This window comes from Pan troglodytes, chromosome 6 (genome assembly GCF_028858775.2).
Source record: "Pan troglodytes isolate AG18354 chromosome 6, NHGRI_mPanTro3-v2.0_pri, whole genome shotgun sequence".
Classification (NCBI taxonomy): domain Eukaryota; kingdom Metazoa; phylum Chordata; class Mammalia; order Primates; family Hominidae; genus Pan; species Pan troglodytes.
This window is the reverse complement of record NC_072404.2, coordinates 28,920,479-28,936,426: the sequence shown is the minus strand read 5'-3', so window position 1 is coordinate 28,936,426 and position 15,948 is coordinate 28,920,479. Positions and strand designations below refer to the sequence as shown.

The 15,948-nt window shown below is 42.5% G+C and overlaps 1 protein-coding gene and 1 long non-coding RNA gene across 10 annotated transcripts in view; one reads left to right on the top strand and one right to left on the bottom strand.

Moving 5' to 3' along the window:
• KLHL7 (kelch like family member 7) overlaps window positions 1-5,260 on the bottom strand; it is a 69,705-nt gene extending 64,445 nt beyond the window's left edge. For 2 of the 9 annotated variants that reach the window (XR_010158358.1, XM_003318345.5), the window contains exon 1: window positions 4,846-5,258. Coding sequence is in view for 2 of the 9 variants with exons in the window: in XM_003318345.5 (XP_003318393.1) it covers window positions 4,846-4,965 (120 nt within the window). In the remaining 7 variants the exon portion in view is untranslated. Of the gene's footprint in view, window positions 1-4,197 lie in introns of all 9 variants that reach the window. The other 7 variants (XM_054687428.2, XM_054687429.2, XM_527686.8 and 4 more) reach the window with 6 other exon arrangements.
• A 47-nt stretch (window positions 5,261-5,307) lies between these two features.
• On the top strand, window positions 5,308-15,354 carry LOC134810416 (uncharacterized). Its single transcript, XR_010158360.1, has 3 exons — window positions 5,308-5,410; window positions 6,658-6,725; window positions 11,663-15,354. It is a non-coding gene; the product is annotated as an uncharacterized LOC134810416 (long non-coding RNA).
• Window positions 15,355-15,948: the final 594 nt, after the last annotated feature.

The following is a 15,948-nucleotide window of genomic DNA, read 5'->3' as shown; positions in this document are numbered from 1 at the left end:
TTGCTTATCATTGCAACCCCAGAATCTAGCAAAATGTTTAGCATACAGTGGGTTGTCAATAAGTATTCATTTCGATGAATGAACTTGGAAGCCAAATTGAACTAGAGTAATAAGTAAATAGTAAGTAAGAAAAGGTAGTGAACCGCATGTTCTCACTCATAGGTGGGAATTGAACAATGAGAACACATTGACACAGGAAGGGGAACATCACACTTCGGGGTCTGTTGTGGGGTGGGGGGAGGGATAGCATTAGGAGATATACCTAATACTAAATGACGAGTTAATGGGTGCAGCACACCAATATGGCACATGTATACATATGTAACAAACCTGCACATTGTGCACATGTACCCTAAAACTTAAAGTATAATAATAATAAAATTAAAAAAAACAAAAGAAAACGTAGTGAATTTACCCAGCTTTTCATCTTAATGGGGGGAGAGACGTATTTAGAGGGGTATGTTGAGATTAAGAATGGGTTTGCTGGTTGTTTGATTCAAAAGCTGAAGAGGTTAAAACAAGCTTAAGTGCTAATAGCAAGAATCCAGCAAAGAAGAAAAGTTAAAGATGCTCAACAAAGATGGAATAACCAACAGTATAATACTTCTGAGAAGCCCAGCATCCAGGAAGCCAAAGCCTAGGTAGAAGTACTGGCCTTAGAAAAAGCAGCAGCATCTCCATTGTAGCAGGATAAGAAGAGAAAAGGGAAAGTGTCAAAATAGGTTTATAGATCTGGTGGTAGAAAGTGAAAAGGTAGACAGTTCTAGACTAATGACTTCTATTTATCTATGGTGTCAAAAGAGGGTGATCTGCTGAAAGTGAGGATCTAGAGAAAGGACTCAGACTGGAGGAAAATAGTACAACAAAAAGATTGCTCACTGGCACTGATAGTCTAGTGGAAATTAGTGGCCAAGCACTTACTTGGCAGAAGTTGCCCAGTGAGATATTTTCCAGCTGTGCTTGGAGCCTTGCACAAAGAAGGTAATCAGTCATCAATACTCAAGTTTGCCAGATGGACATGAAAAAGGGACAGAGGGTCAAGAAAACTGGGGCACTGGAGAGACAGTGGAGTGACAATAGCTTCTAAGCTGGACAGACAGAAAAAGAAAACAGAAAACAGTAAAGTACAGGGAAAAGAATAAGAAGGTCTGGATGACTGGAATTGTCAATGAAAGTTAAGAGAATTAAATGAGACAAAGCATGTAAAACACTCTGCAGAGTGGCTGGAACAGAGTTATAAGTGCTCAAGAAGCCTTATTATTATCAAGGGTTTAACACTGAAGGTTTAGATTATTCACAAGAGAACCTAAAGATAATGACATGTAGTAATTTACAGTCAGACAGATGAGAATACAGAAGCAAAGTCATTTTAGCTGGAAGGTGAGCCCAGTTAACTGCCCAGTATCTAATTGTGAAATCAGCTTTGTAGTTCTCTCACATAACTCTCAATAAGGACTTTAACATAAGCTTTCAAGTTCCAATTATGCTTTAATTCATTTAATGTGGAGAAACTATAAACTATGGTGGTACTCAGGAAGGTCTTAAAACATCTTCCTCCAATGTTAAGAGACTCCTGGACTTCATTAACACAAAAGAAGAGTATGGCAACAGCAATGTGCATGTGCAATAGTGACTGTGACCCAGACCTGCCTTGTAAAGCCTCTATTTTACATATCAGGTAATAACATTAATCTAAGCAAAAAGTTAAAGAAATAAATGAAAAGGTACTCAATCCAATTAAATAAGATGCTCCTATACACCCAGTTAGAATGGCTAAAGTGATAAGACTGACAACATCAAGTGATGGCAAGGATGTGGAGCAAAAGCCTCTCTCACACACAACTGGCAGAAGCGTAACATGGTACAATCACTTTGGAAAACTACACGACAATATCTTTTAAAGCTGAAGGTGGTATAGCTTATGACTCAAAAATTCCTGTTTGGTATTTCCCAACACAAATATTAATACATACATATGCATACCAAAAGGCATGTACAAAGTGTACAAAAATGTTCAAAGTAGTACCAGTCTTAATAGTTCCAAACTAGAAATAACCCAAATGTTCATAATGATAGAATAGATAAATTGTGCTATATTCATTCAATGGGATACTATATACCACAAGGATGAAGCAGTGCTACACACAGCACAGATGAATCTCACAAACAATGTTGGCTTTAAGAAAACAAAACACAAGAGTTTATGCCATATGATTACATTTATATAAGTTCAAACACAGGAAAAACCCACTTTTTGCCGATGTGCTGCAGACTTTCATGAATGCACCACACACCAAAGACAGAACAAAGAGCTCCTCTTAATAACAGGGGTGCACAGTGCCCTTAGAAGATGGCATGGCATGGTATTTATCAATGGCTGCTTCTGCTCTAACTTCAATGGTTACAGAGTTAGAATAGTTGTTACTACTGTGGGGTTGGTGACTGAGAAGGGCATAAGGGGGGACCTCTAGTGTACTAGTCATGTTCTTGTCTTGTTGGTGGGATGTGCACTTCGTAATAACTGAGCTATACATTTATGATTTGTGCCCTCTTATATGTATCCCATACTTCACTGGAGAGTTTACTTAGAAACAAAAGGCTAGAAATGACAAAAACAATGTAGGAAAAGGCTTTAGAAGAAGCCGAGGCTGCTGGCTCTGCAGAATCCCCTTTTGCCTCTATGTATAGAATCAGCCACTATGCTACCGAGAGATGGAATGACCTAAATCATGTTATCTAAAATAACAAAATGAAATAATGAGAGAGCAGGATTGGAACTGAGGTCTGCTAATCTCACAATGTTCTCAAATTCTTGAAGGAATGTTTCTGGATGTTTACAGAGGGGTCCTTGTCATCTAGGCACTCATTATCCTGATCCTTAAAGCAATGAGATTGTAAAGGGATGCAAAAGTAGTCATAACACAAAAATATTAATTAAAGAACAAGAGCACTTATAAAGTTGGTCCTCACTCAAACATTCCTCCTCTGGCTCAGACCAGCCACTGTTTCTGCCAATTCCCATCAACTGCCCTTGTCAGTCATTCTTGGTCAATTGTTTCCTGTGTTATGATGTTAAACAGGACAATACAATATAACCATAATGTAAATCAATTGCGAAGTGAAACTGCACATCTTGCAAAAGATGCATGATTCCATGAAGTTGATAAAAGTGCTATTGGAGAACTGTTTGAATCACATGCCAAACCACTGACAACAGGAGAACCTGGCAGATTAAGGTCAGTTAATCATTGTGGAGGGGACCCCTGGTTGTTCACCAGGTAACCATTTTTTCCTTCCTACTCAGTAACAGAACCCTGATTTTTCAGTAATTGTACTTCTATTGTAACGGTAAATAAGTGATGTTAATATACTCCAAAGCTAAGAAATGTGAGTCAATTTTTAAATCCAAAGAGCTAAACGGACAGTCTCAGACAATCCTCTCCTCCTCAAGTAAATATTTGCTGCTGCAATCCAGTTTCACCCTATTTAGGGATTAAGGCAATGCTTTACAATGCTATGATCCACGAATGAAAACATATATTCGAGGGAGTGGGAGGGAACCTAATGAGTCTTCAACGAGTTTAAGCCCTGGTAAACTATGTTCAACTACCATTACAGGCAGGCAATAGCTAAATGCACCAGCAATTTGAAGTCTGTGGTATTGTAGATACAAAAAGGTTTACATGAAAGGAACATGAATTTGAAAATAGATACATGAAAGTAAGTTACATAAATTAACGAATTCAGGCATTCACAGTACTTCAGCACAAAGGCCAGGAAAGATTTAAAAGCATTCCCATACACTGCACTGGTGCACTGTAGCAGGAGCTGGTGAAAAAAGACAAAATCCCTGCAGTCAGCGTTTGCTTATAGAAATCTGAAGTTGATATCTTCATAAAAATCTTAAATTCCTCTACTGTTGCCCATATTCCCAGCAGAACCACTAGACAAAGCAAACTAGGTTTTGCAGTTACACATAACTCACATCCTGCTTTGTCCTCTTGAACCAGGATCCCAGTCAACAAAACCCAAACATTCCCACAAATCTACTTAGATGTGTATTATCTACAAATAAAGCTTACAGAAAGGAAAAAGTGACTTTCTATGCTTATCGGTATAGATGTTATGGAATTAAAAAAAAAAAGCCTCTTTGTTTCACCTTCGCCAGCGTTAAAATCCGTTCTTTTCATAACCCACCTTTCGCCGATGTGCTGCAGAATTTCACGAATGCACCACACACCAAGGACAGAACAAAGAGCTCCTCTTAATAACAGAGGCGCACAGTGCCCTTAGAAGATGGCATGGTATTTATCGATGGCTGCTTCTGCTCTAAATTAGCACGAACAGGAGGACTCCTCTTCAACTAGCTCCACCGGGGAATACAGGAAGGGGCGGGGATCCTTATTTAAGAGCAGCTGATTTCAGGCCAGCAACTCTCCTCCCTTTGGGGGCTTCGGTTTGGGCTATGCCAATGGGTTTCTTCACACAAGATCTCACGACACCTTAAAACGGCTCGCCAATGGAAGGATCCTCGCCCCACAAAGAGATAACTAGGGCAGAGCTGTTACACAACCGATACCCGACGGCGAAAGCCAGCCCGAGGAGTCCCCCAGGAGTCTGACTTGGGAGCTACATCTTCGGCAGACGAGAAGCACTTTTGCTCGAGAATTGTTTTACGCGCCCCTCTACCAACTGCGGAATCGCTCGCCTGCGAAAACGGAAGGAGGGGCGAGGACAGAGAAAGAGGGGCGCGATCCACAGGGCGCGGGGTTCGACCCCGGGAACCAGGGGCCCGAGCCCCGGACCACCTCCCACCGTCGTCCGTCACTCCCACAGAGGCGGTACCTGTTTCCGCATGTTATTCATGACGCCCATGAAACCCGCCAACAATTTAGCTTCTTCCCGAGCAGCAAGTTTCTTCTCGGTCTTCTTCTTGCTGCTCTTCTCCACCCCAGAGGCTGCCATCCTCCCTCAGCTCGGTTCACGCCCAGGGCTCGCCGGGCCGGGCGAGGGGTCGCACTCTCTGGGCACACTGGGGATTCTATCGACCAAACACGGCGATCGGCAGTGCAGCTGCAGCGCCCAGCTCTGGAACGCGCGGCAGGCGGCGGTGGCTCGGCCACTGCCGAAAGACAAGGCCGGGCGGCCCCCTTAGAAGCGCTCAGGGAGCGACGCTACTAACTGGGCTGCGTCCCCGGGCAGAACCCAAGCCCTGCCCAGGAGCCTGCGCACTTCGCGCAAGGAGGCGGGGGCACTATGAAGAGAGTCAGGGGCGGGGCCTGACACGTCACAGTGGCGCGCCGTTCCGAGCAATGAGACTGCAGGCACAGGTGCGGCCGGATTCCCTGTCGCTGTCCCGCGCTGAGTGAATTTTGCCTCGGAGCTGGTCCGAGGTCGCGCCTGCTCTTTTGTATGTCCAAGGCAGATTTCCAGGTTTCGGTTACGTGATTATCTTTTTTTTTTTTTTTTTGATAATTGGGCGATGGAACATGCAAAGGTGTCTCCCATCAGTGTAAGGCTTCATGGGACAGGGTCGGTGTTCAGTGCAGTATGTGAGCCTGGTGTATGGTAGGCGCTCAATAAATATTAAATGATGAAAGGATATTACTGCAAGTTAAAGTCTTGTTACACGGAGCACAAGATTTATTTTCGTGGGATTCATAACGCAAGAGCACGCAGTCCCGTTGGTGTCTCCTTGGCGTGCAATGAATGTCTGCCTAACTAGGCTGGCTTACTGTGTGTTTACAACTGAAATCAGTTGTCAGTCGGTTCTAGAAATCTTCAGTTAGGCTTCTCTAAGTGTTTTTACGGGAACACGGAACTCAATCACAGCCCTCATGGAAATGTTTTTTGTAACCATATTCTTTCTACTGTATAGTAATATACAGGATTATTTGAAATTGTACATTATTTAACATTATGAAAACTTTATATCTCATTGGTTTTCCTCCTCGGTCTATATAGGACTATACAGAGACATTTTATGTAAAATAATTTACACCATTGAGGCATTTTTTTTTTTTTAGAGGCAGGGTCTCGGCCCTGTCGCCCAGGCTGGGGGTGCAGTGCAGTGGCTAATCATAGCTCACTGAAGCCTCAGCACTCCTGGGCTCAAGCAATCCTCCCATCTCAGCCTCCCAAGTAGCTGAAACTACAGGCGTGCAACACCACTCTGGGCTAAGTTTTAATTTTTAAAATTTTTTGTTGTTGTTGGTGGTGGTGGTGGAGAAGAGGTCACACTATGTTGCCCAGGCTTGTCTCGAACTCCTCGTGTTATGCAATCCTCCCACCTAGGCCTTCCAAAGTGCTGGGATTACAGGAATGAGCTGCCAGGCCTGGCCCACAGTATACTTTTCTTGTTGAGGACAAACAATATAGCATAATCCAGATGAAAGAGCAAGCTGTATATACGCCTCAATTTTTACAAAAGAGTAAGATACTTATGTCTCTGTACTCTTTATCTTTCTTCTATTAATCTAGAGGTTCTCAGATGTGCCTCTATTTTAACTAGTTGATTTGGGGATTTCAGGTGAACCCTGGCAATAGGAATAATTTATTGTTAATAGAAATGAGAAAATTTTTCATTCACTTTATTAAATGACCCAGGACACTGAAGAAAAACAGAATAAAGTTTTTTCTTTTTTTTTAATTGAAAAGAAGGAGAAATCTGTCTTCTAACTCTAAGGCCTTGGGAGATGAAGGATCCGTGATTCTAAGGCAGAAATGTAAGTGGTGAAAAAGAATGCTGTCCTGTAATAAGGCAAAAAAGAAACGAGGAACAGCATACTTAGTGCTTGATGTTAGAACAGTCTTTTTACATATTGCTGAATATAAAACATCAAAGTTCATGGAAGAGCCATAGGATTCAGAGCTCAAAGAGGCCACAGAGATTAAGCATGAGACTTTGCCTGGATGCAAAGTCAAACATCTCAACTTTCTAGTTGTGCAACTTTGGGCAAATTGCTTAACTTCTGTTATGCCTCAGTCTCCTTATCTGTGAAAGTAGAACCTACCACATGGAACTGGCGTAAGGTTTATAAAAATGCTTAGAGGGGTGCCAGCACAAGACACTTAAAATTACTTTACTGAGTTAATAATACACACATACTTCAGAGATATTTTGGGTTCTGTTCCAGACCACCACATAAAGTAAATATCGCAGTAAAGTGAGTCACACAAATTTTTTGGTTTCCCAAAACATATGCAAGTTATGTTTACACTATACTGTGGTCTATTAAGTGTGCAATAATATTATGTCTGCAAAAGCAATGCACATACCTTAACTAAAAAGTGCTTTGTTGCCAAAAAGTTGCTAATGATCATCTAAGCCTTTGCAAGTTGCAAGTTTTAAATTTATTTTTATTTTTATTTCTATTTTTTTTAAGAGATGGAGTCTTGCTGTGTTCTCCAGGATTGAGTACAGTGGCTATTCACAGATGTGATCATACTACACTACAGCCTCAAACTCCCGGGGTCAAGCAGTCCTCCTGCTTCAGCCTCCTGAGGAGCTGGGACTACAGGTCCACATCACCATGCCCACTAGATTCACAGTCATTTTGCTTGTGGAAGGTCTTGCCTCAATGTTGATAGGTGCTGACTGATCAGGGTCAGGTTGCTGACTGATCAGAATGGTAGTTTCTGAATGTTGGGAATGGCTATGGCAATTTCTTAAAATAAGACAACAATGAAGTTTGCTGCATTGATTGACTCCCTTTCACAAAGGATTTCTCCATATCATGCAATGCTGTTTGATAGCATTTTACCCATAGTAGAACTTCTTTCAAAATTGGAGTCAATTCTCTCAAACCTTGTCTCTGCTTGGTCAACTAAGTTTATGCACTATTCCACATCCTTTGTTGTCATTTCAACAATATTTCCAGAGTCTTCACCATGAATAGATTCCTTTTCAAACAACCACTTTCTTTGCTCAGCCACAAGAAGCAACTCTTCACCCATTCAAGTTTTATCATGAGATTGCAGCAATTCAGTCACATCAAATTCCACTTCTAATTCTAGTTGTTTTTCTATTTCCACTACATCTGCAGGTACTTTCTCCACAGAAATTTCAAACCTCTCAAAGTCATCCGTGAGGGTTGGAATCAACTTCCAAATTTCTGTGAATGTTGATATTTTGACCTCCTCCTAATCACAAATGTTCTTAATGGCATCTAGAATGGTGAATCTTTTCCAGAAGGTTTTCTGTGTGCTTTGCCCAGTTCCATCAGAAGAATCACTGTCTGTGGTAGCTCTAGCCTTATTAAATGTATATTTTAAATAATAACACCTAAAAATCAAAATGACTCCTTGATCCATGGGCTGTAGAATAGACATTGTGTTAGCAGTCATGAAAACAAGATTAATCTCCTCATATAGCACCATTATAGCTCTTGGGTGACCACGTGCATTGTCAATGACCAGTAATATTTTGAAAGGACACTTTTTTTTTTGAGCAGTAGGTCTCAACAGTGGACTTAAAATATTCAGAAAGCTGTGTTGTAAACAGATGTGCTGCCAGCTAGGCATCATTGTTCCATTTATAGAGCACTGGTAGAGCAGATTTAGCATAATTTGTCAGGACCCTAGGATTTTTGGAATGGTAAATGGGCACTGGCTTCAACTTCAAGTCACCAACTGCATTAACTCCTAATAAGAAGAGTCAGCCTGTCCTTGAAAGTTTGAAAACAGGCATGGACTTCTCCTCTCTAGCTATGAAAGTCTTAGATGGCATCTTCCTCCAATAGAAATTGTTTCATGTACATTGAAAATCTGTTGTTTGGTGTAGCCACCCTCTTCGATGATCTTAGCTAGATCTTCTGGATAACTTGCTACAGTTTCTACATCAGCACTTGTTGCCTTACCTTACACTTTTATGTTATGGAGATAGCTTCTTTCCTTAAACCACAGGAACAAACCTCTGCTATCTTCTAGATTTTCTTGGGCAACTTCCTTACTTCTTTCAGCTTTCATAGAACTGAATAGTGTTAGGATCTTGCTCTGGGTTAGGTTTTGGCTTAAGGGAATGTGGTAGCTGGTTTGATTTATTTAGACCACTAAAACTTTCTTCATGTCAGCATTAAGGCTGGTTTGCTTTATTATCATTTATGTGTTCACTGGAGTAGCACTTTAAATTTCCTCCAAGCTTGTTTGCTTTTCATTCACAATGTGGCTGTTTGGTGCCAAGAGGCCTAGCTTCCCAGTCCTGGCTTTCAACATGCCTTCCTCACTAAGCACAGTCATTTCTAGCTATTTATTTAAAGTTAGAGATGTGCAACTCTTCTTTCACTTGAACACTTAGAGGCTATTGTAGGGTTATTACTTGGCTTAATTTCAATATTGTTGTGTCTGGAGGAATAGAGAGGCCTGGGGACACAAAGAGAAATGGGGAACAGCTGGTCACTGGAGCAGTGAGAACACACGCAACATTTATTGATTAAATTCGCTGTTTTATGGGCTCGGTTCATGGTGCTCCAAAACAATTATAATAGTAACATCAAACATCACTGTTCACAGGTCACCATAACAGATATAATGATAATGATAATAATAATAATGTTTGAAATATTGCAAGAATTACCAAAATGTGACTCAGAGAAACAACAAAGTGAGCACATGCTGTTGGTAAAATGGTACTGATAGACTTGATCCATGCAGGGTTGCCACAAACGATTAATTTGCAAAACAAACAAACAAACAAACAAAAGAACATGCAGTATCTGTGAAGCACAATAAAGCATACTGCAAATAAAATGTGTGCCTGTCCTGTATTAACTTTGTTACTATTTAATCTAGCATTTCCCAAAATGTGTTTCTTGGAATACAACTAGTCTTATGATTCCCCTAACCTGAACTGGTTCTCTGGGAATGCACCCACAGGAGGATAGGTCCTTGGGTGATCTTGGCCAATCCAGCTCTCCCTGCAACTTGTAGTTCTCAGAATAACCGAGAATGCAACTTTCTGAGATAGAGAGGTAATGTCTAGAATAATCCATATTGTGTCCTTGTTCCTCCCAGAACAGGGTGTACTGCAGCGCTTGTTCTCAGTGATCCTAGTGCCACCTAGAATATAAAACCCAGAGCACAGTGCTTTCAGTGTCCCTCAGCTGCAGTGGGATGTGGAGCACACACAGATAAGACCCTTTCCACACTCAGCAGCTTTCTTGAGCCTTAGAGGACTGGCTTGCTGTGGATCCTAGGCTTCTATTTATTCCTGCTGCTCATCTATCTGTGCATAATAAATCTTTGTCTAGCCTGTGTGAGTGTTCTGTCTCTCTCACCAGACTCATGCGATTGGTAGAGAACCTTTGTGACAATTTTGGGAGACATGTAAAATATATCCTTGGTGAAAAATCCCAAAATATATTTGCATATTAAGTGTTTAGAGAAGGTTTTCTGTACCTATTACTTAAACCTATTGAACTTTTCTATAGTCCAGTACTTCTTGAAGTGTCAGCTTAGCCAATTCCCATTTTCTGTGAGTTGCTTACTCCTCTATTCACCCACAGGAGGGATTCCTAAAGCTGTACCTATTCTGTGGGACTTTACCTCTACCTGGTCTCAGTTTATTGGATTAAGGTTGAACACCTAAACCAAAGAGACCCAATTAATAAGCTGAAGTAAAGAGCATCATGTTCTCTTTGGACACTGGACAGATGGATGTTGATGAGCTTGTGTGCAGCAGTTCTACTGGAAATATGTACAAGGGGCTCAGCCAGCCAATTTGGACGGTGTATGTGATAAGCAGAGAAAGGCAGCAGTCTGCAGAGACTGCAGAATGAAAAAAAAAAAAAAAAAAAAGCAGAAACCCAGAGAGAAATCAGACAAAAGACCAGGTGGAGGGCAGGGGTCTGGGGATTATCCAAGCTTAAAATTCAGGGTCTCTAAACTTGAACAGGCTGATTTCAAAGCTGTGGGCCTAGCAATGTGTTCACATAGCAATTTGGCTTTGTAAAATTTATAAAAGTAAGATATTTTAACCACAATGGCTTGAGTCTATTGTCTCATTTCACCCTGATTTCCCTCTATCTTACTTTTTTTTTTTTTTTTTTTAACTATCTGGTGGTGTTGAAATTGCCATATATATCTTTGGGAACAAATCACAAATTGAACTGGGGATATATTTTTTGGCATCTAGCAGGATATATATTTGTAGATCACAGTTACTTCCATACAGTTAAGCTATTTCCAGCCCTTCTAATGTAAGAATGGCATTCAGGAATAGTCCCTAGTCCCACTGTGCCAACCCTATCTTGTGATGCCAAAGATGCAGGGCCTGAGATCTCCTAATATGTCTTACAGTAACCAGCACTGAAAGTATTTAAGTAGTGGAGGAGAAGCAAGTTTTAAACAGGTTTCATCAGCTAAGCCACAAGCTGGTCTATGGAAAATTCTTCAATCATCAAATATGTAAAATTTTAAGCAGAAGGTTGGTACTCACTTCCAATCAGAAGTGGAAGGAATATATATGTCATGCATTTTTTTTTGAGACAGAGTCTCACTCTGTTGCCCAGCATGGAGTACAGTTGTGCAATCTTGGCTCACTACAACTGCCACCTCCTGGGTTCAAGTGATTCTCCTGCCTCAGCCTCCCAGGTAGCTGGGATTACAGGTGCCTGCCACCATGCCTGGCTATTTTTTTTTTTTTTTTTTTTTTTTGTATTTTTAGCAGAGACGGGGTTTCACTATGTTGAACAAGCTGGTCTCCAACTCCTGACCTCTGGTAATCTGCCTACCTTGGCCTCCCGAAGTGCTGAGATTACAAGTGTGAGCTACCATGCCCAGCCAGTCGTGTGTATATTTTACAATATGACGTATCAATGGTAAGTGTGACCTCAACTCCCAGAAAGGTAAAATAAGGGACTCTGAAAATCTACTCCTCCATAAAAGCAACAAGAACACTGGGAAATTGTCAAAATTAACTTTTTCAGATCGCTGGAAACTAACTAAAAGCTTATAACAATCCAAGAAGTAGTTATTTAAGACAAATGGCTGAATCTCATAACAATGAGACTTGAGGTGTTTTAACTCTTCCTAATCCCTTCTCACTCTCTCTAGCTTTATAGTAGCCTTAAAAACCAACAGCTTCACAACTATGGTAGCTGTGAAACCCACCAGCCCACTGTCATTGGAGAAGTCAGAACAGGTTAAGAGGTCCTCAAAAGCCTCATCCCTAGGGTATTTTTAGTGTTCAGCCTGTCTGGCACCTTACTGAAAAGCTCCGTTCTCAGGGCTTGTATTTGTTTGACATGACTCAGAGCTCACTTTGTGCAAACAGCTCCGCCAGCAGGGAATTTGACAAAGACAATAAGCAGCAGTTGTTTAATATTGTAGCTGCCTAAGGCAGTATTGCCATTTAGGGCTAGCAAAATGCTGACCTAAACACTTAAATGGAAAAACTGAGTATATTAGTCAGGATTCTCCAGAGAAACAGAACCAATAAGATGAATGGATGGATGGAAAGATAGATAGATAGATAGATAGATAGATAGATAGATGATACATACATACACACATGTATACATACATATGTCACAGGATCCTTAGGGTGTTGCTTCACCAGCCAGAAACCTCTGTGGCTAGTGGCACCTTCTGCCTGAATATTGCTTGTACCTGCTGGACTCATTTTGCCCGCTCGGCCTGGCAAGCTGTGCTCAGCTCAGGCTACCGGCCCGGATCCCACACCTGCCAACAGCAAACCAGGTTCAGAATGGTGAGGAGTGTGTGGGCCAGTGAGCGTGGGGTCCGGCCACTGTGCACAGCCAGGCAGGCTGGCTACTGTGGCAAGGCAGGCAGCTCCAGGCGCCAGCACAGGTGCTGGCTCCGTGCGAGGCTGTGGCTGGTCCAAATGTTCTGTGTGCAGATTCTGTTGCAGACACCCATATCTGGATGAGGGGAACACAGTGGCACCCAGAAGCTTGGAGATGCCAGGAACCACAGAGCCCTAAAGAGGGTGTCACAGCTCTGGCTGGGGAGTCCCTAGGTCTGGGCTTCCCGAAGGGCCACAGCTCTTCTCTCCGTCTTGTCGTCCATAACATGGCAAGCAGGGGGGCGTGTTTCATACCTGTTTGTGTTATAGCTCTTTCAGTCCTGTCATTTGTTGGGTCTTGAGCTCTTATCCTGCATCCAGGAAGAATGAGGTAAGCAAGCAAGGTGGAGAGGGCAAGCAAGGTGGAGAGGAGCTTCATTGAGTGACAGAACAGCTCTCAGGAGACCTGAAGTGGGTAGCTCCTTTCTGCAGGTAGGTCACCCTGATGAGTGTCCAGCTCTCAGTGGAGAGGAGACCCATAGTGGGTAGCTCTTTTCTGCAGGCAGGTCATCCTGATGAGTCAAGGAGACTCGAAGTGGATAGCTCCTTCCCACAGCTTGTAGTCTTGAAATCTGTGTGAGTCTGGGGATTTTATGGGCTTCAGAAAGGAGGAAGTGTGTGCTCATTGGTCCATGGGCAGCCATGGGTGGGCCCAGGAAAAGCACCGTAAGTTCTCACTGTGGGCCACAGACTCTACCCAGAACTGGCAGCCTGGCCCCCAGGTTTCAGGCCATTCTTGGCTCAAAGGAGGGGCTTTACTGGGGACCTGCCCCTTCCCATCCAGGAACCTGTCTGCCTCCTGCCCTCATCAACATGTCATCCATGGCACCTTGGCTGTCCACACTGAGGGGTGTCTGCAGGCCCATGCCAAGCTGCCCTCAGTCACTGCCCCTCCCATCTCCCTCCCATGCTCTTTGGCGCCCAAAGTCTGGAGGGGGCTGAGGTGGCTGGGGGCTGTTGTGTCAGCACCACCCTGAGCCCATGTACAGCTGGCCAGGTTATGACACTGCCCAGGCTCAACCACAACTTTGCTCTGCCCCAGAGCAGGTGCTGGGAGCAGGGAGAGGCCACAGAGCAGGAGCAGGCACTTCCAAGCCTGCGGGAGCGGGGGAGCTTCCCAGTCCCTGAGAGCACAGGGATGCCCAGGTCTGGAGTTGTGGCTGGGTGGCTACAGCTGTGCCCCAGAGCATGGTGCTCCTAGCCTACCAACTTGGTAAGGCAAGGAGCTCCCACCTATTCCTGGCCCCTGCTAGCTCTGGGGAGTGCACAGCCCCAGCTGCACCTCCCCCACTGCAGCCTGTGTCTTCACAGTGTGGCCACTCCAGATGGTCTGCTGCTGCTATCACATATACATACATAAATGCATGCATACATACATACATAAATATACACAGATTTGTTATGGGAATTGGCTCATACAATTATGGAGGCTAAGATGTCCCAAGATGGGTTGTCTGCAAACTACAAAATCAGGGAAGCTGTTGGTGCAATTGTCTGAGCACAAAAGCCTAAGAACCGGGGGAGCAGATGGTTTAACTCTCAGTCCTAGGCTGAAGGCCTGAAAAACTGGAGGGACTGCTTATGTAAGTCTGAGTCCAGTTGCCTGAGAATCTGGAGTTCATTTTTTTTTTTTTTTTTGAGACGGAGTCTCACTCTCTCGCCCAGGCTGGAGTGCAGTGGCTCGATCTTGGCTCATTGCAACGTCCACCTCCCTGGTTCAAGTGATCCTCCTGCCTCAGACTCCTGAGTAGCTGGGACTACAGGCATGTGCCGCCATGCCTAGCTAATTTTTGTATTTTTAGAAGAGACAGGGTTTCACCATGTTGGCCAGGCTCGTCTTGAACTCCTGACCTCAGGTAAGGTTCCTAAGGTCCCTCCCAAAGTGCTAAGATTATAGGCGTGAGCCACCACGCCCAGCTGAGAATCTGGAGTTCTGATGTCTGAGGGTACGAAAAGATGACTGTTTCAGCTCAGAGAGAGCAAATTCAAACTTTTTCTGCCTCTTTGTTCTATCTGTCATCAATGGTTTGAATGACCTGCCTACATTGGTGACCGCGGGTCTTCTTTACTCAATCTACTGATTCAAATGCTTATGTCTTCTGGAAACATCCTCACAGTATTCCTAGAAATAATATTTTACCAGTTACCTGGGTATCTTTAACCTAGTCAAATTGACACCTTAAATTAATCACCACATTAGGTAATGAGATGTCCATAGTTGGCTTTGAAAACTATGACATATACTTGGGAATCTAGAAGGCCAGGAGAAACCTGAGAAGGCCTGAAACTCTTACCTCTGGTTGACTTTTGTGGCTCTATGCAAGCAACAAGTGACAGGTAAGGCAGAATTATAAGCTGCCTGCTGGAGCATTAAAGGTGCAACCCAACACACACATAGAACCCTTTGGCAGAGTAAAAGAATTATTGTTTTAAGTGATTTTTTATATAAAAAGGATTATACACCATGACCAAGAGGGATTTATCCCAGGAATGCAAGGTTGGTTTAACATATGAAAAATCAATCAATGTAATATATATTATATTAATAGCATAAAAAACAAAAATAACATGATTATAGATGTGGAAAAGGCAGTTGAAAAAATCTGGCACCCTTTCATGACAAGAACATTCAGTAAATTATGAATAGAAGGGAACTTCCTCAACCCATTAAAGGGCATCTATGAAGAACCCACAGCTAATATCATACTTAATGTTGAAAGACTGAAAATTTTCCCTCTAATATTAGGAAGACAAAGATGTCTCATGTCTCCACTTCTATTCAACATTGTACTGTAGGTTCTAACCAGGGCAATTATGTAAGAAAAAGAATTAAAAGACATTAAGCTTGGAAAGCAGGAAGGAAAACTATCTTTATTCACAATTGACATTAACTTATATATAAAAAATACTAAGGAACACACGCACACACATGCACACGCACACACACATACACACACACAGCATTAGAGCTAATACAAATTCAGCAATGTTTCAGGATACAAGATCAAGATACAAAAATCTGTTGTTTTTCTGTGTACTAACTTAAAAAATAATAAATATGAAAATGGAATTAAGAAAATATTCTATCATAGCATAAACAAGAATAAAATAGGAATAAATTTAACAAAGGAAGTACAAGGCTTATA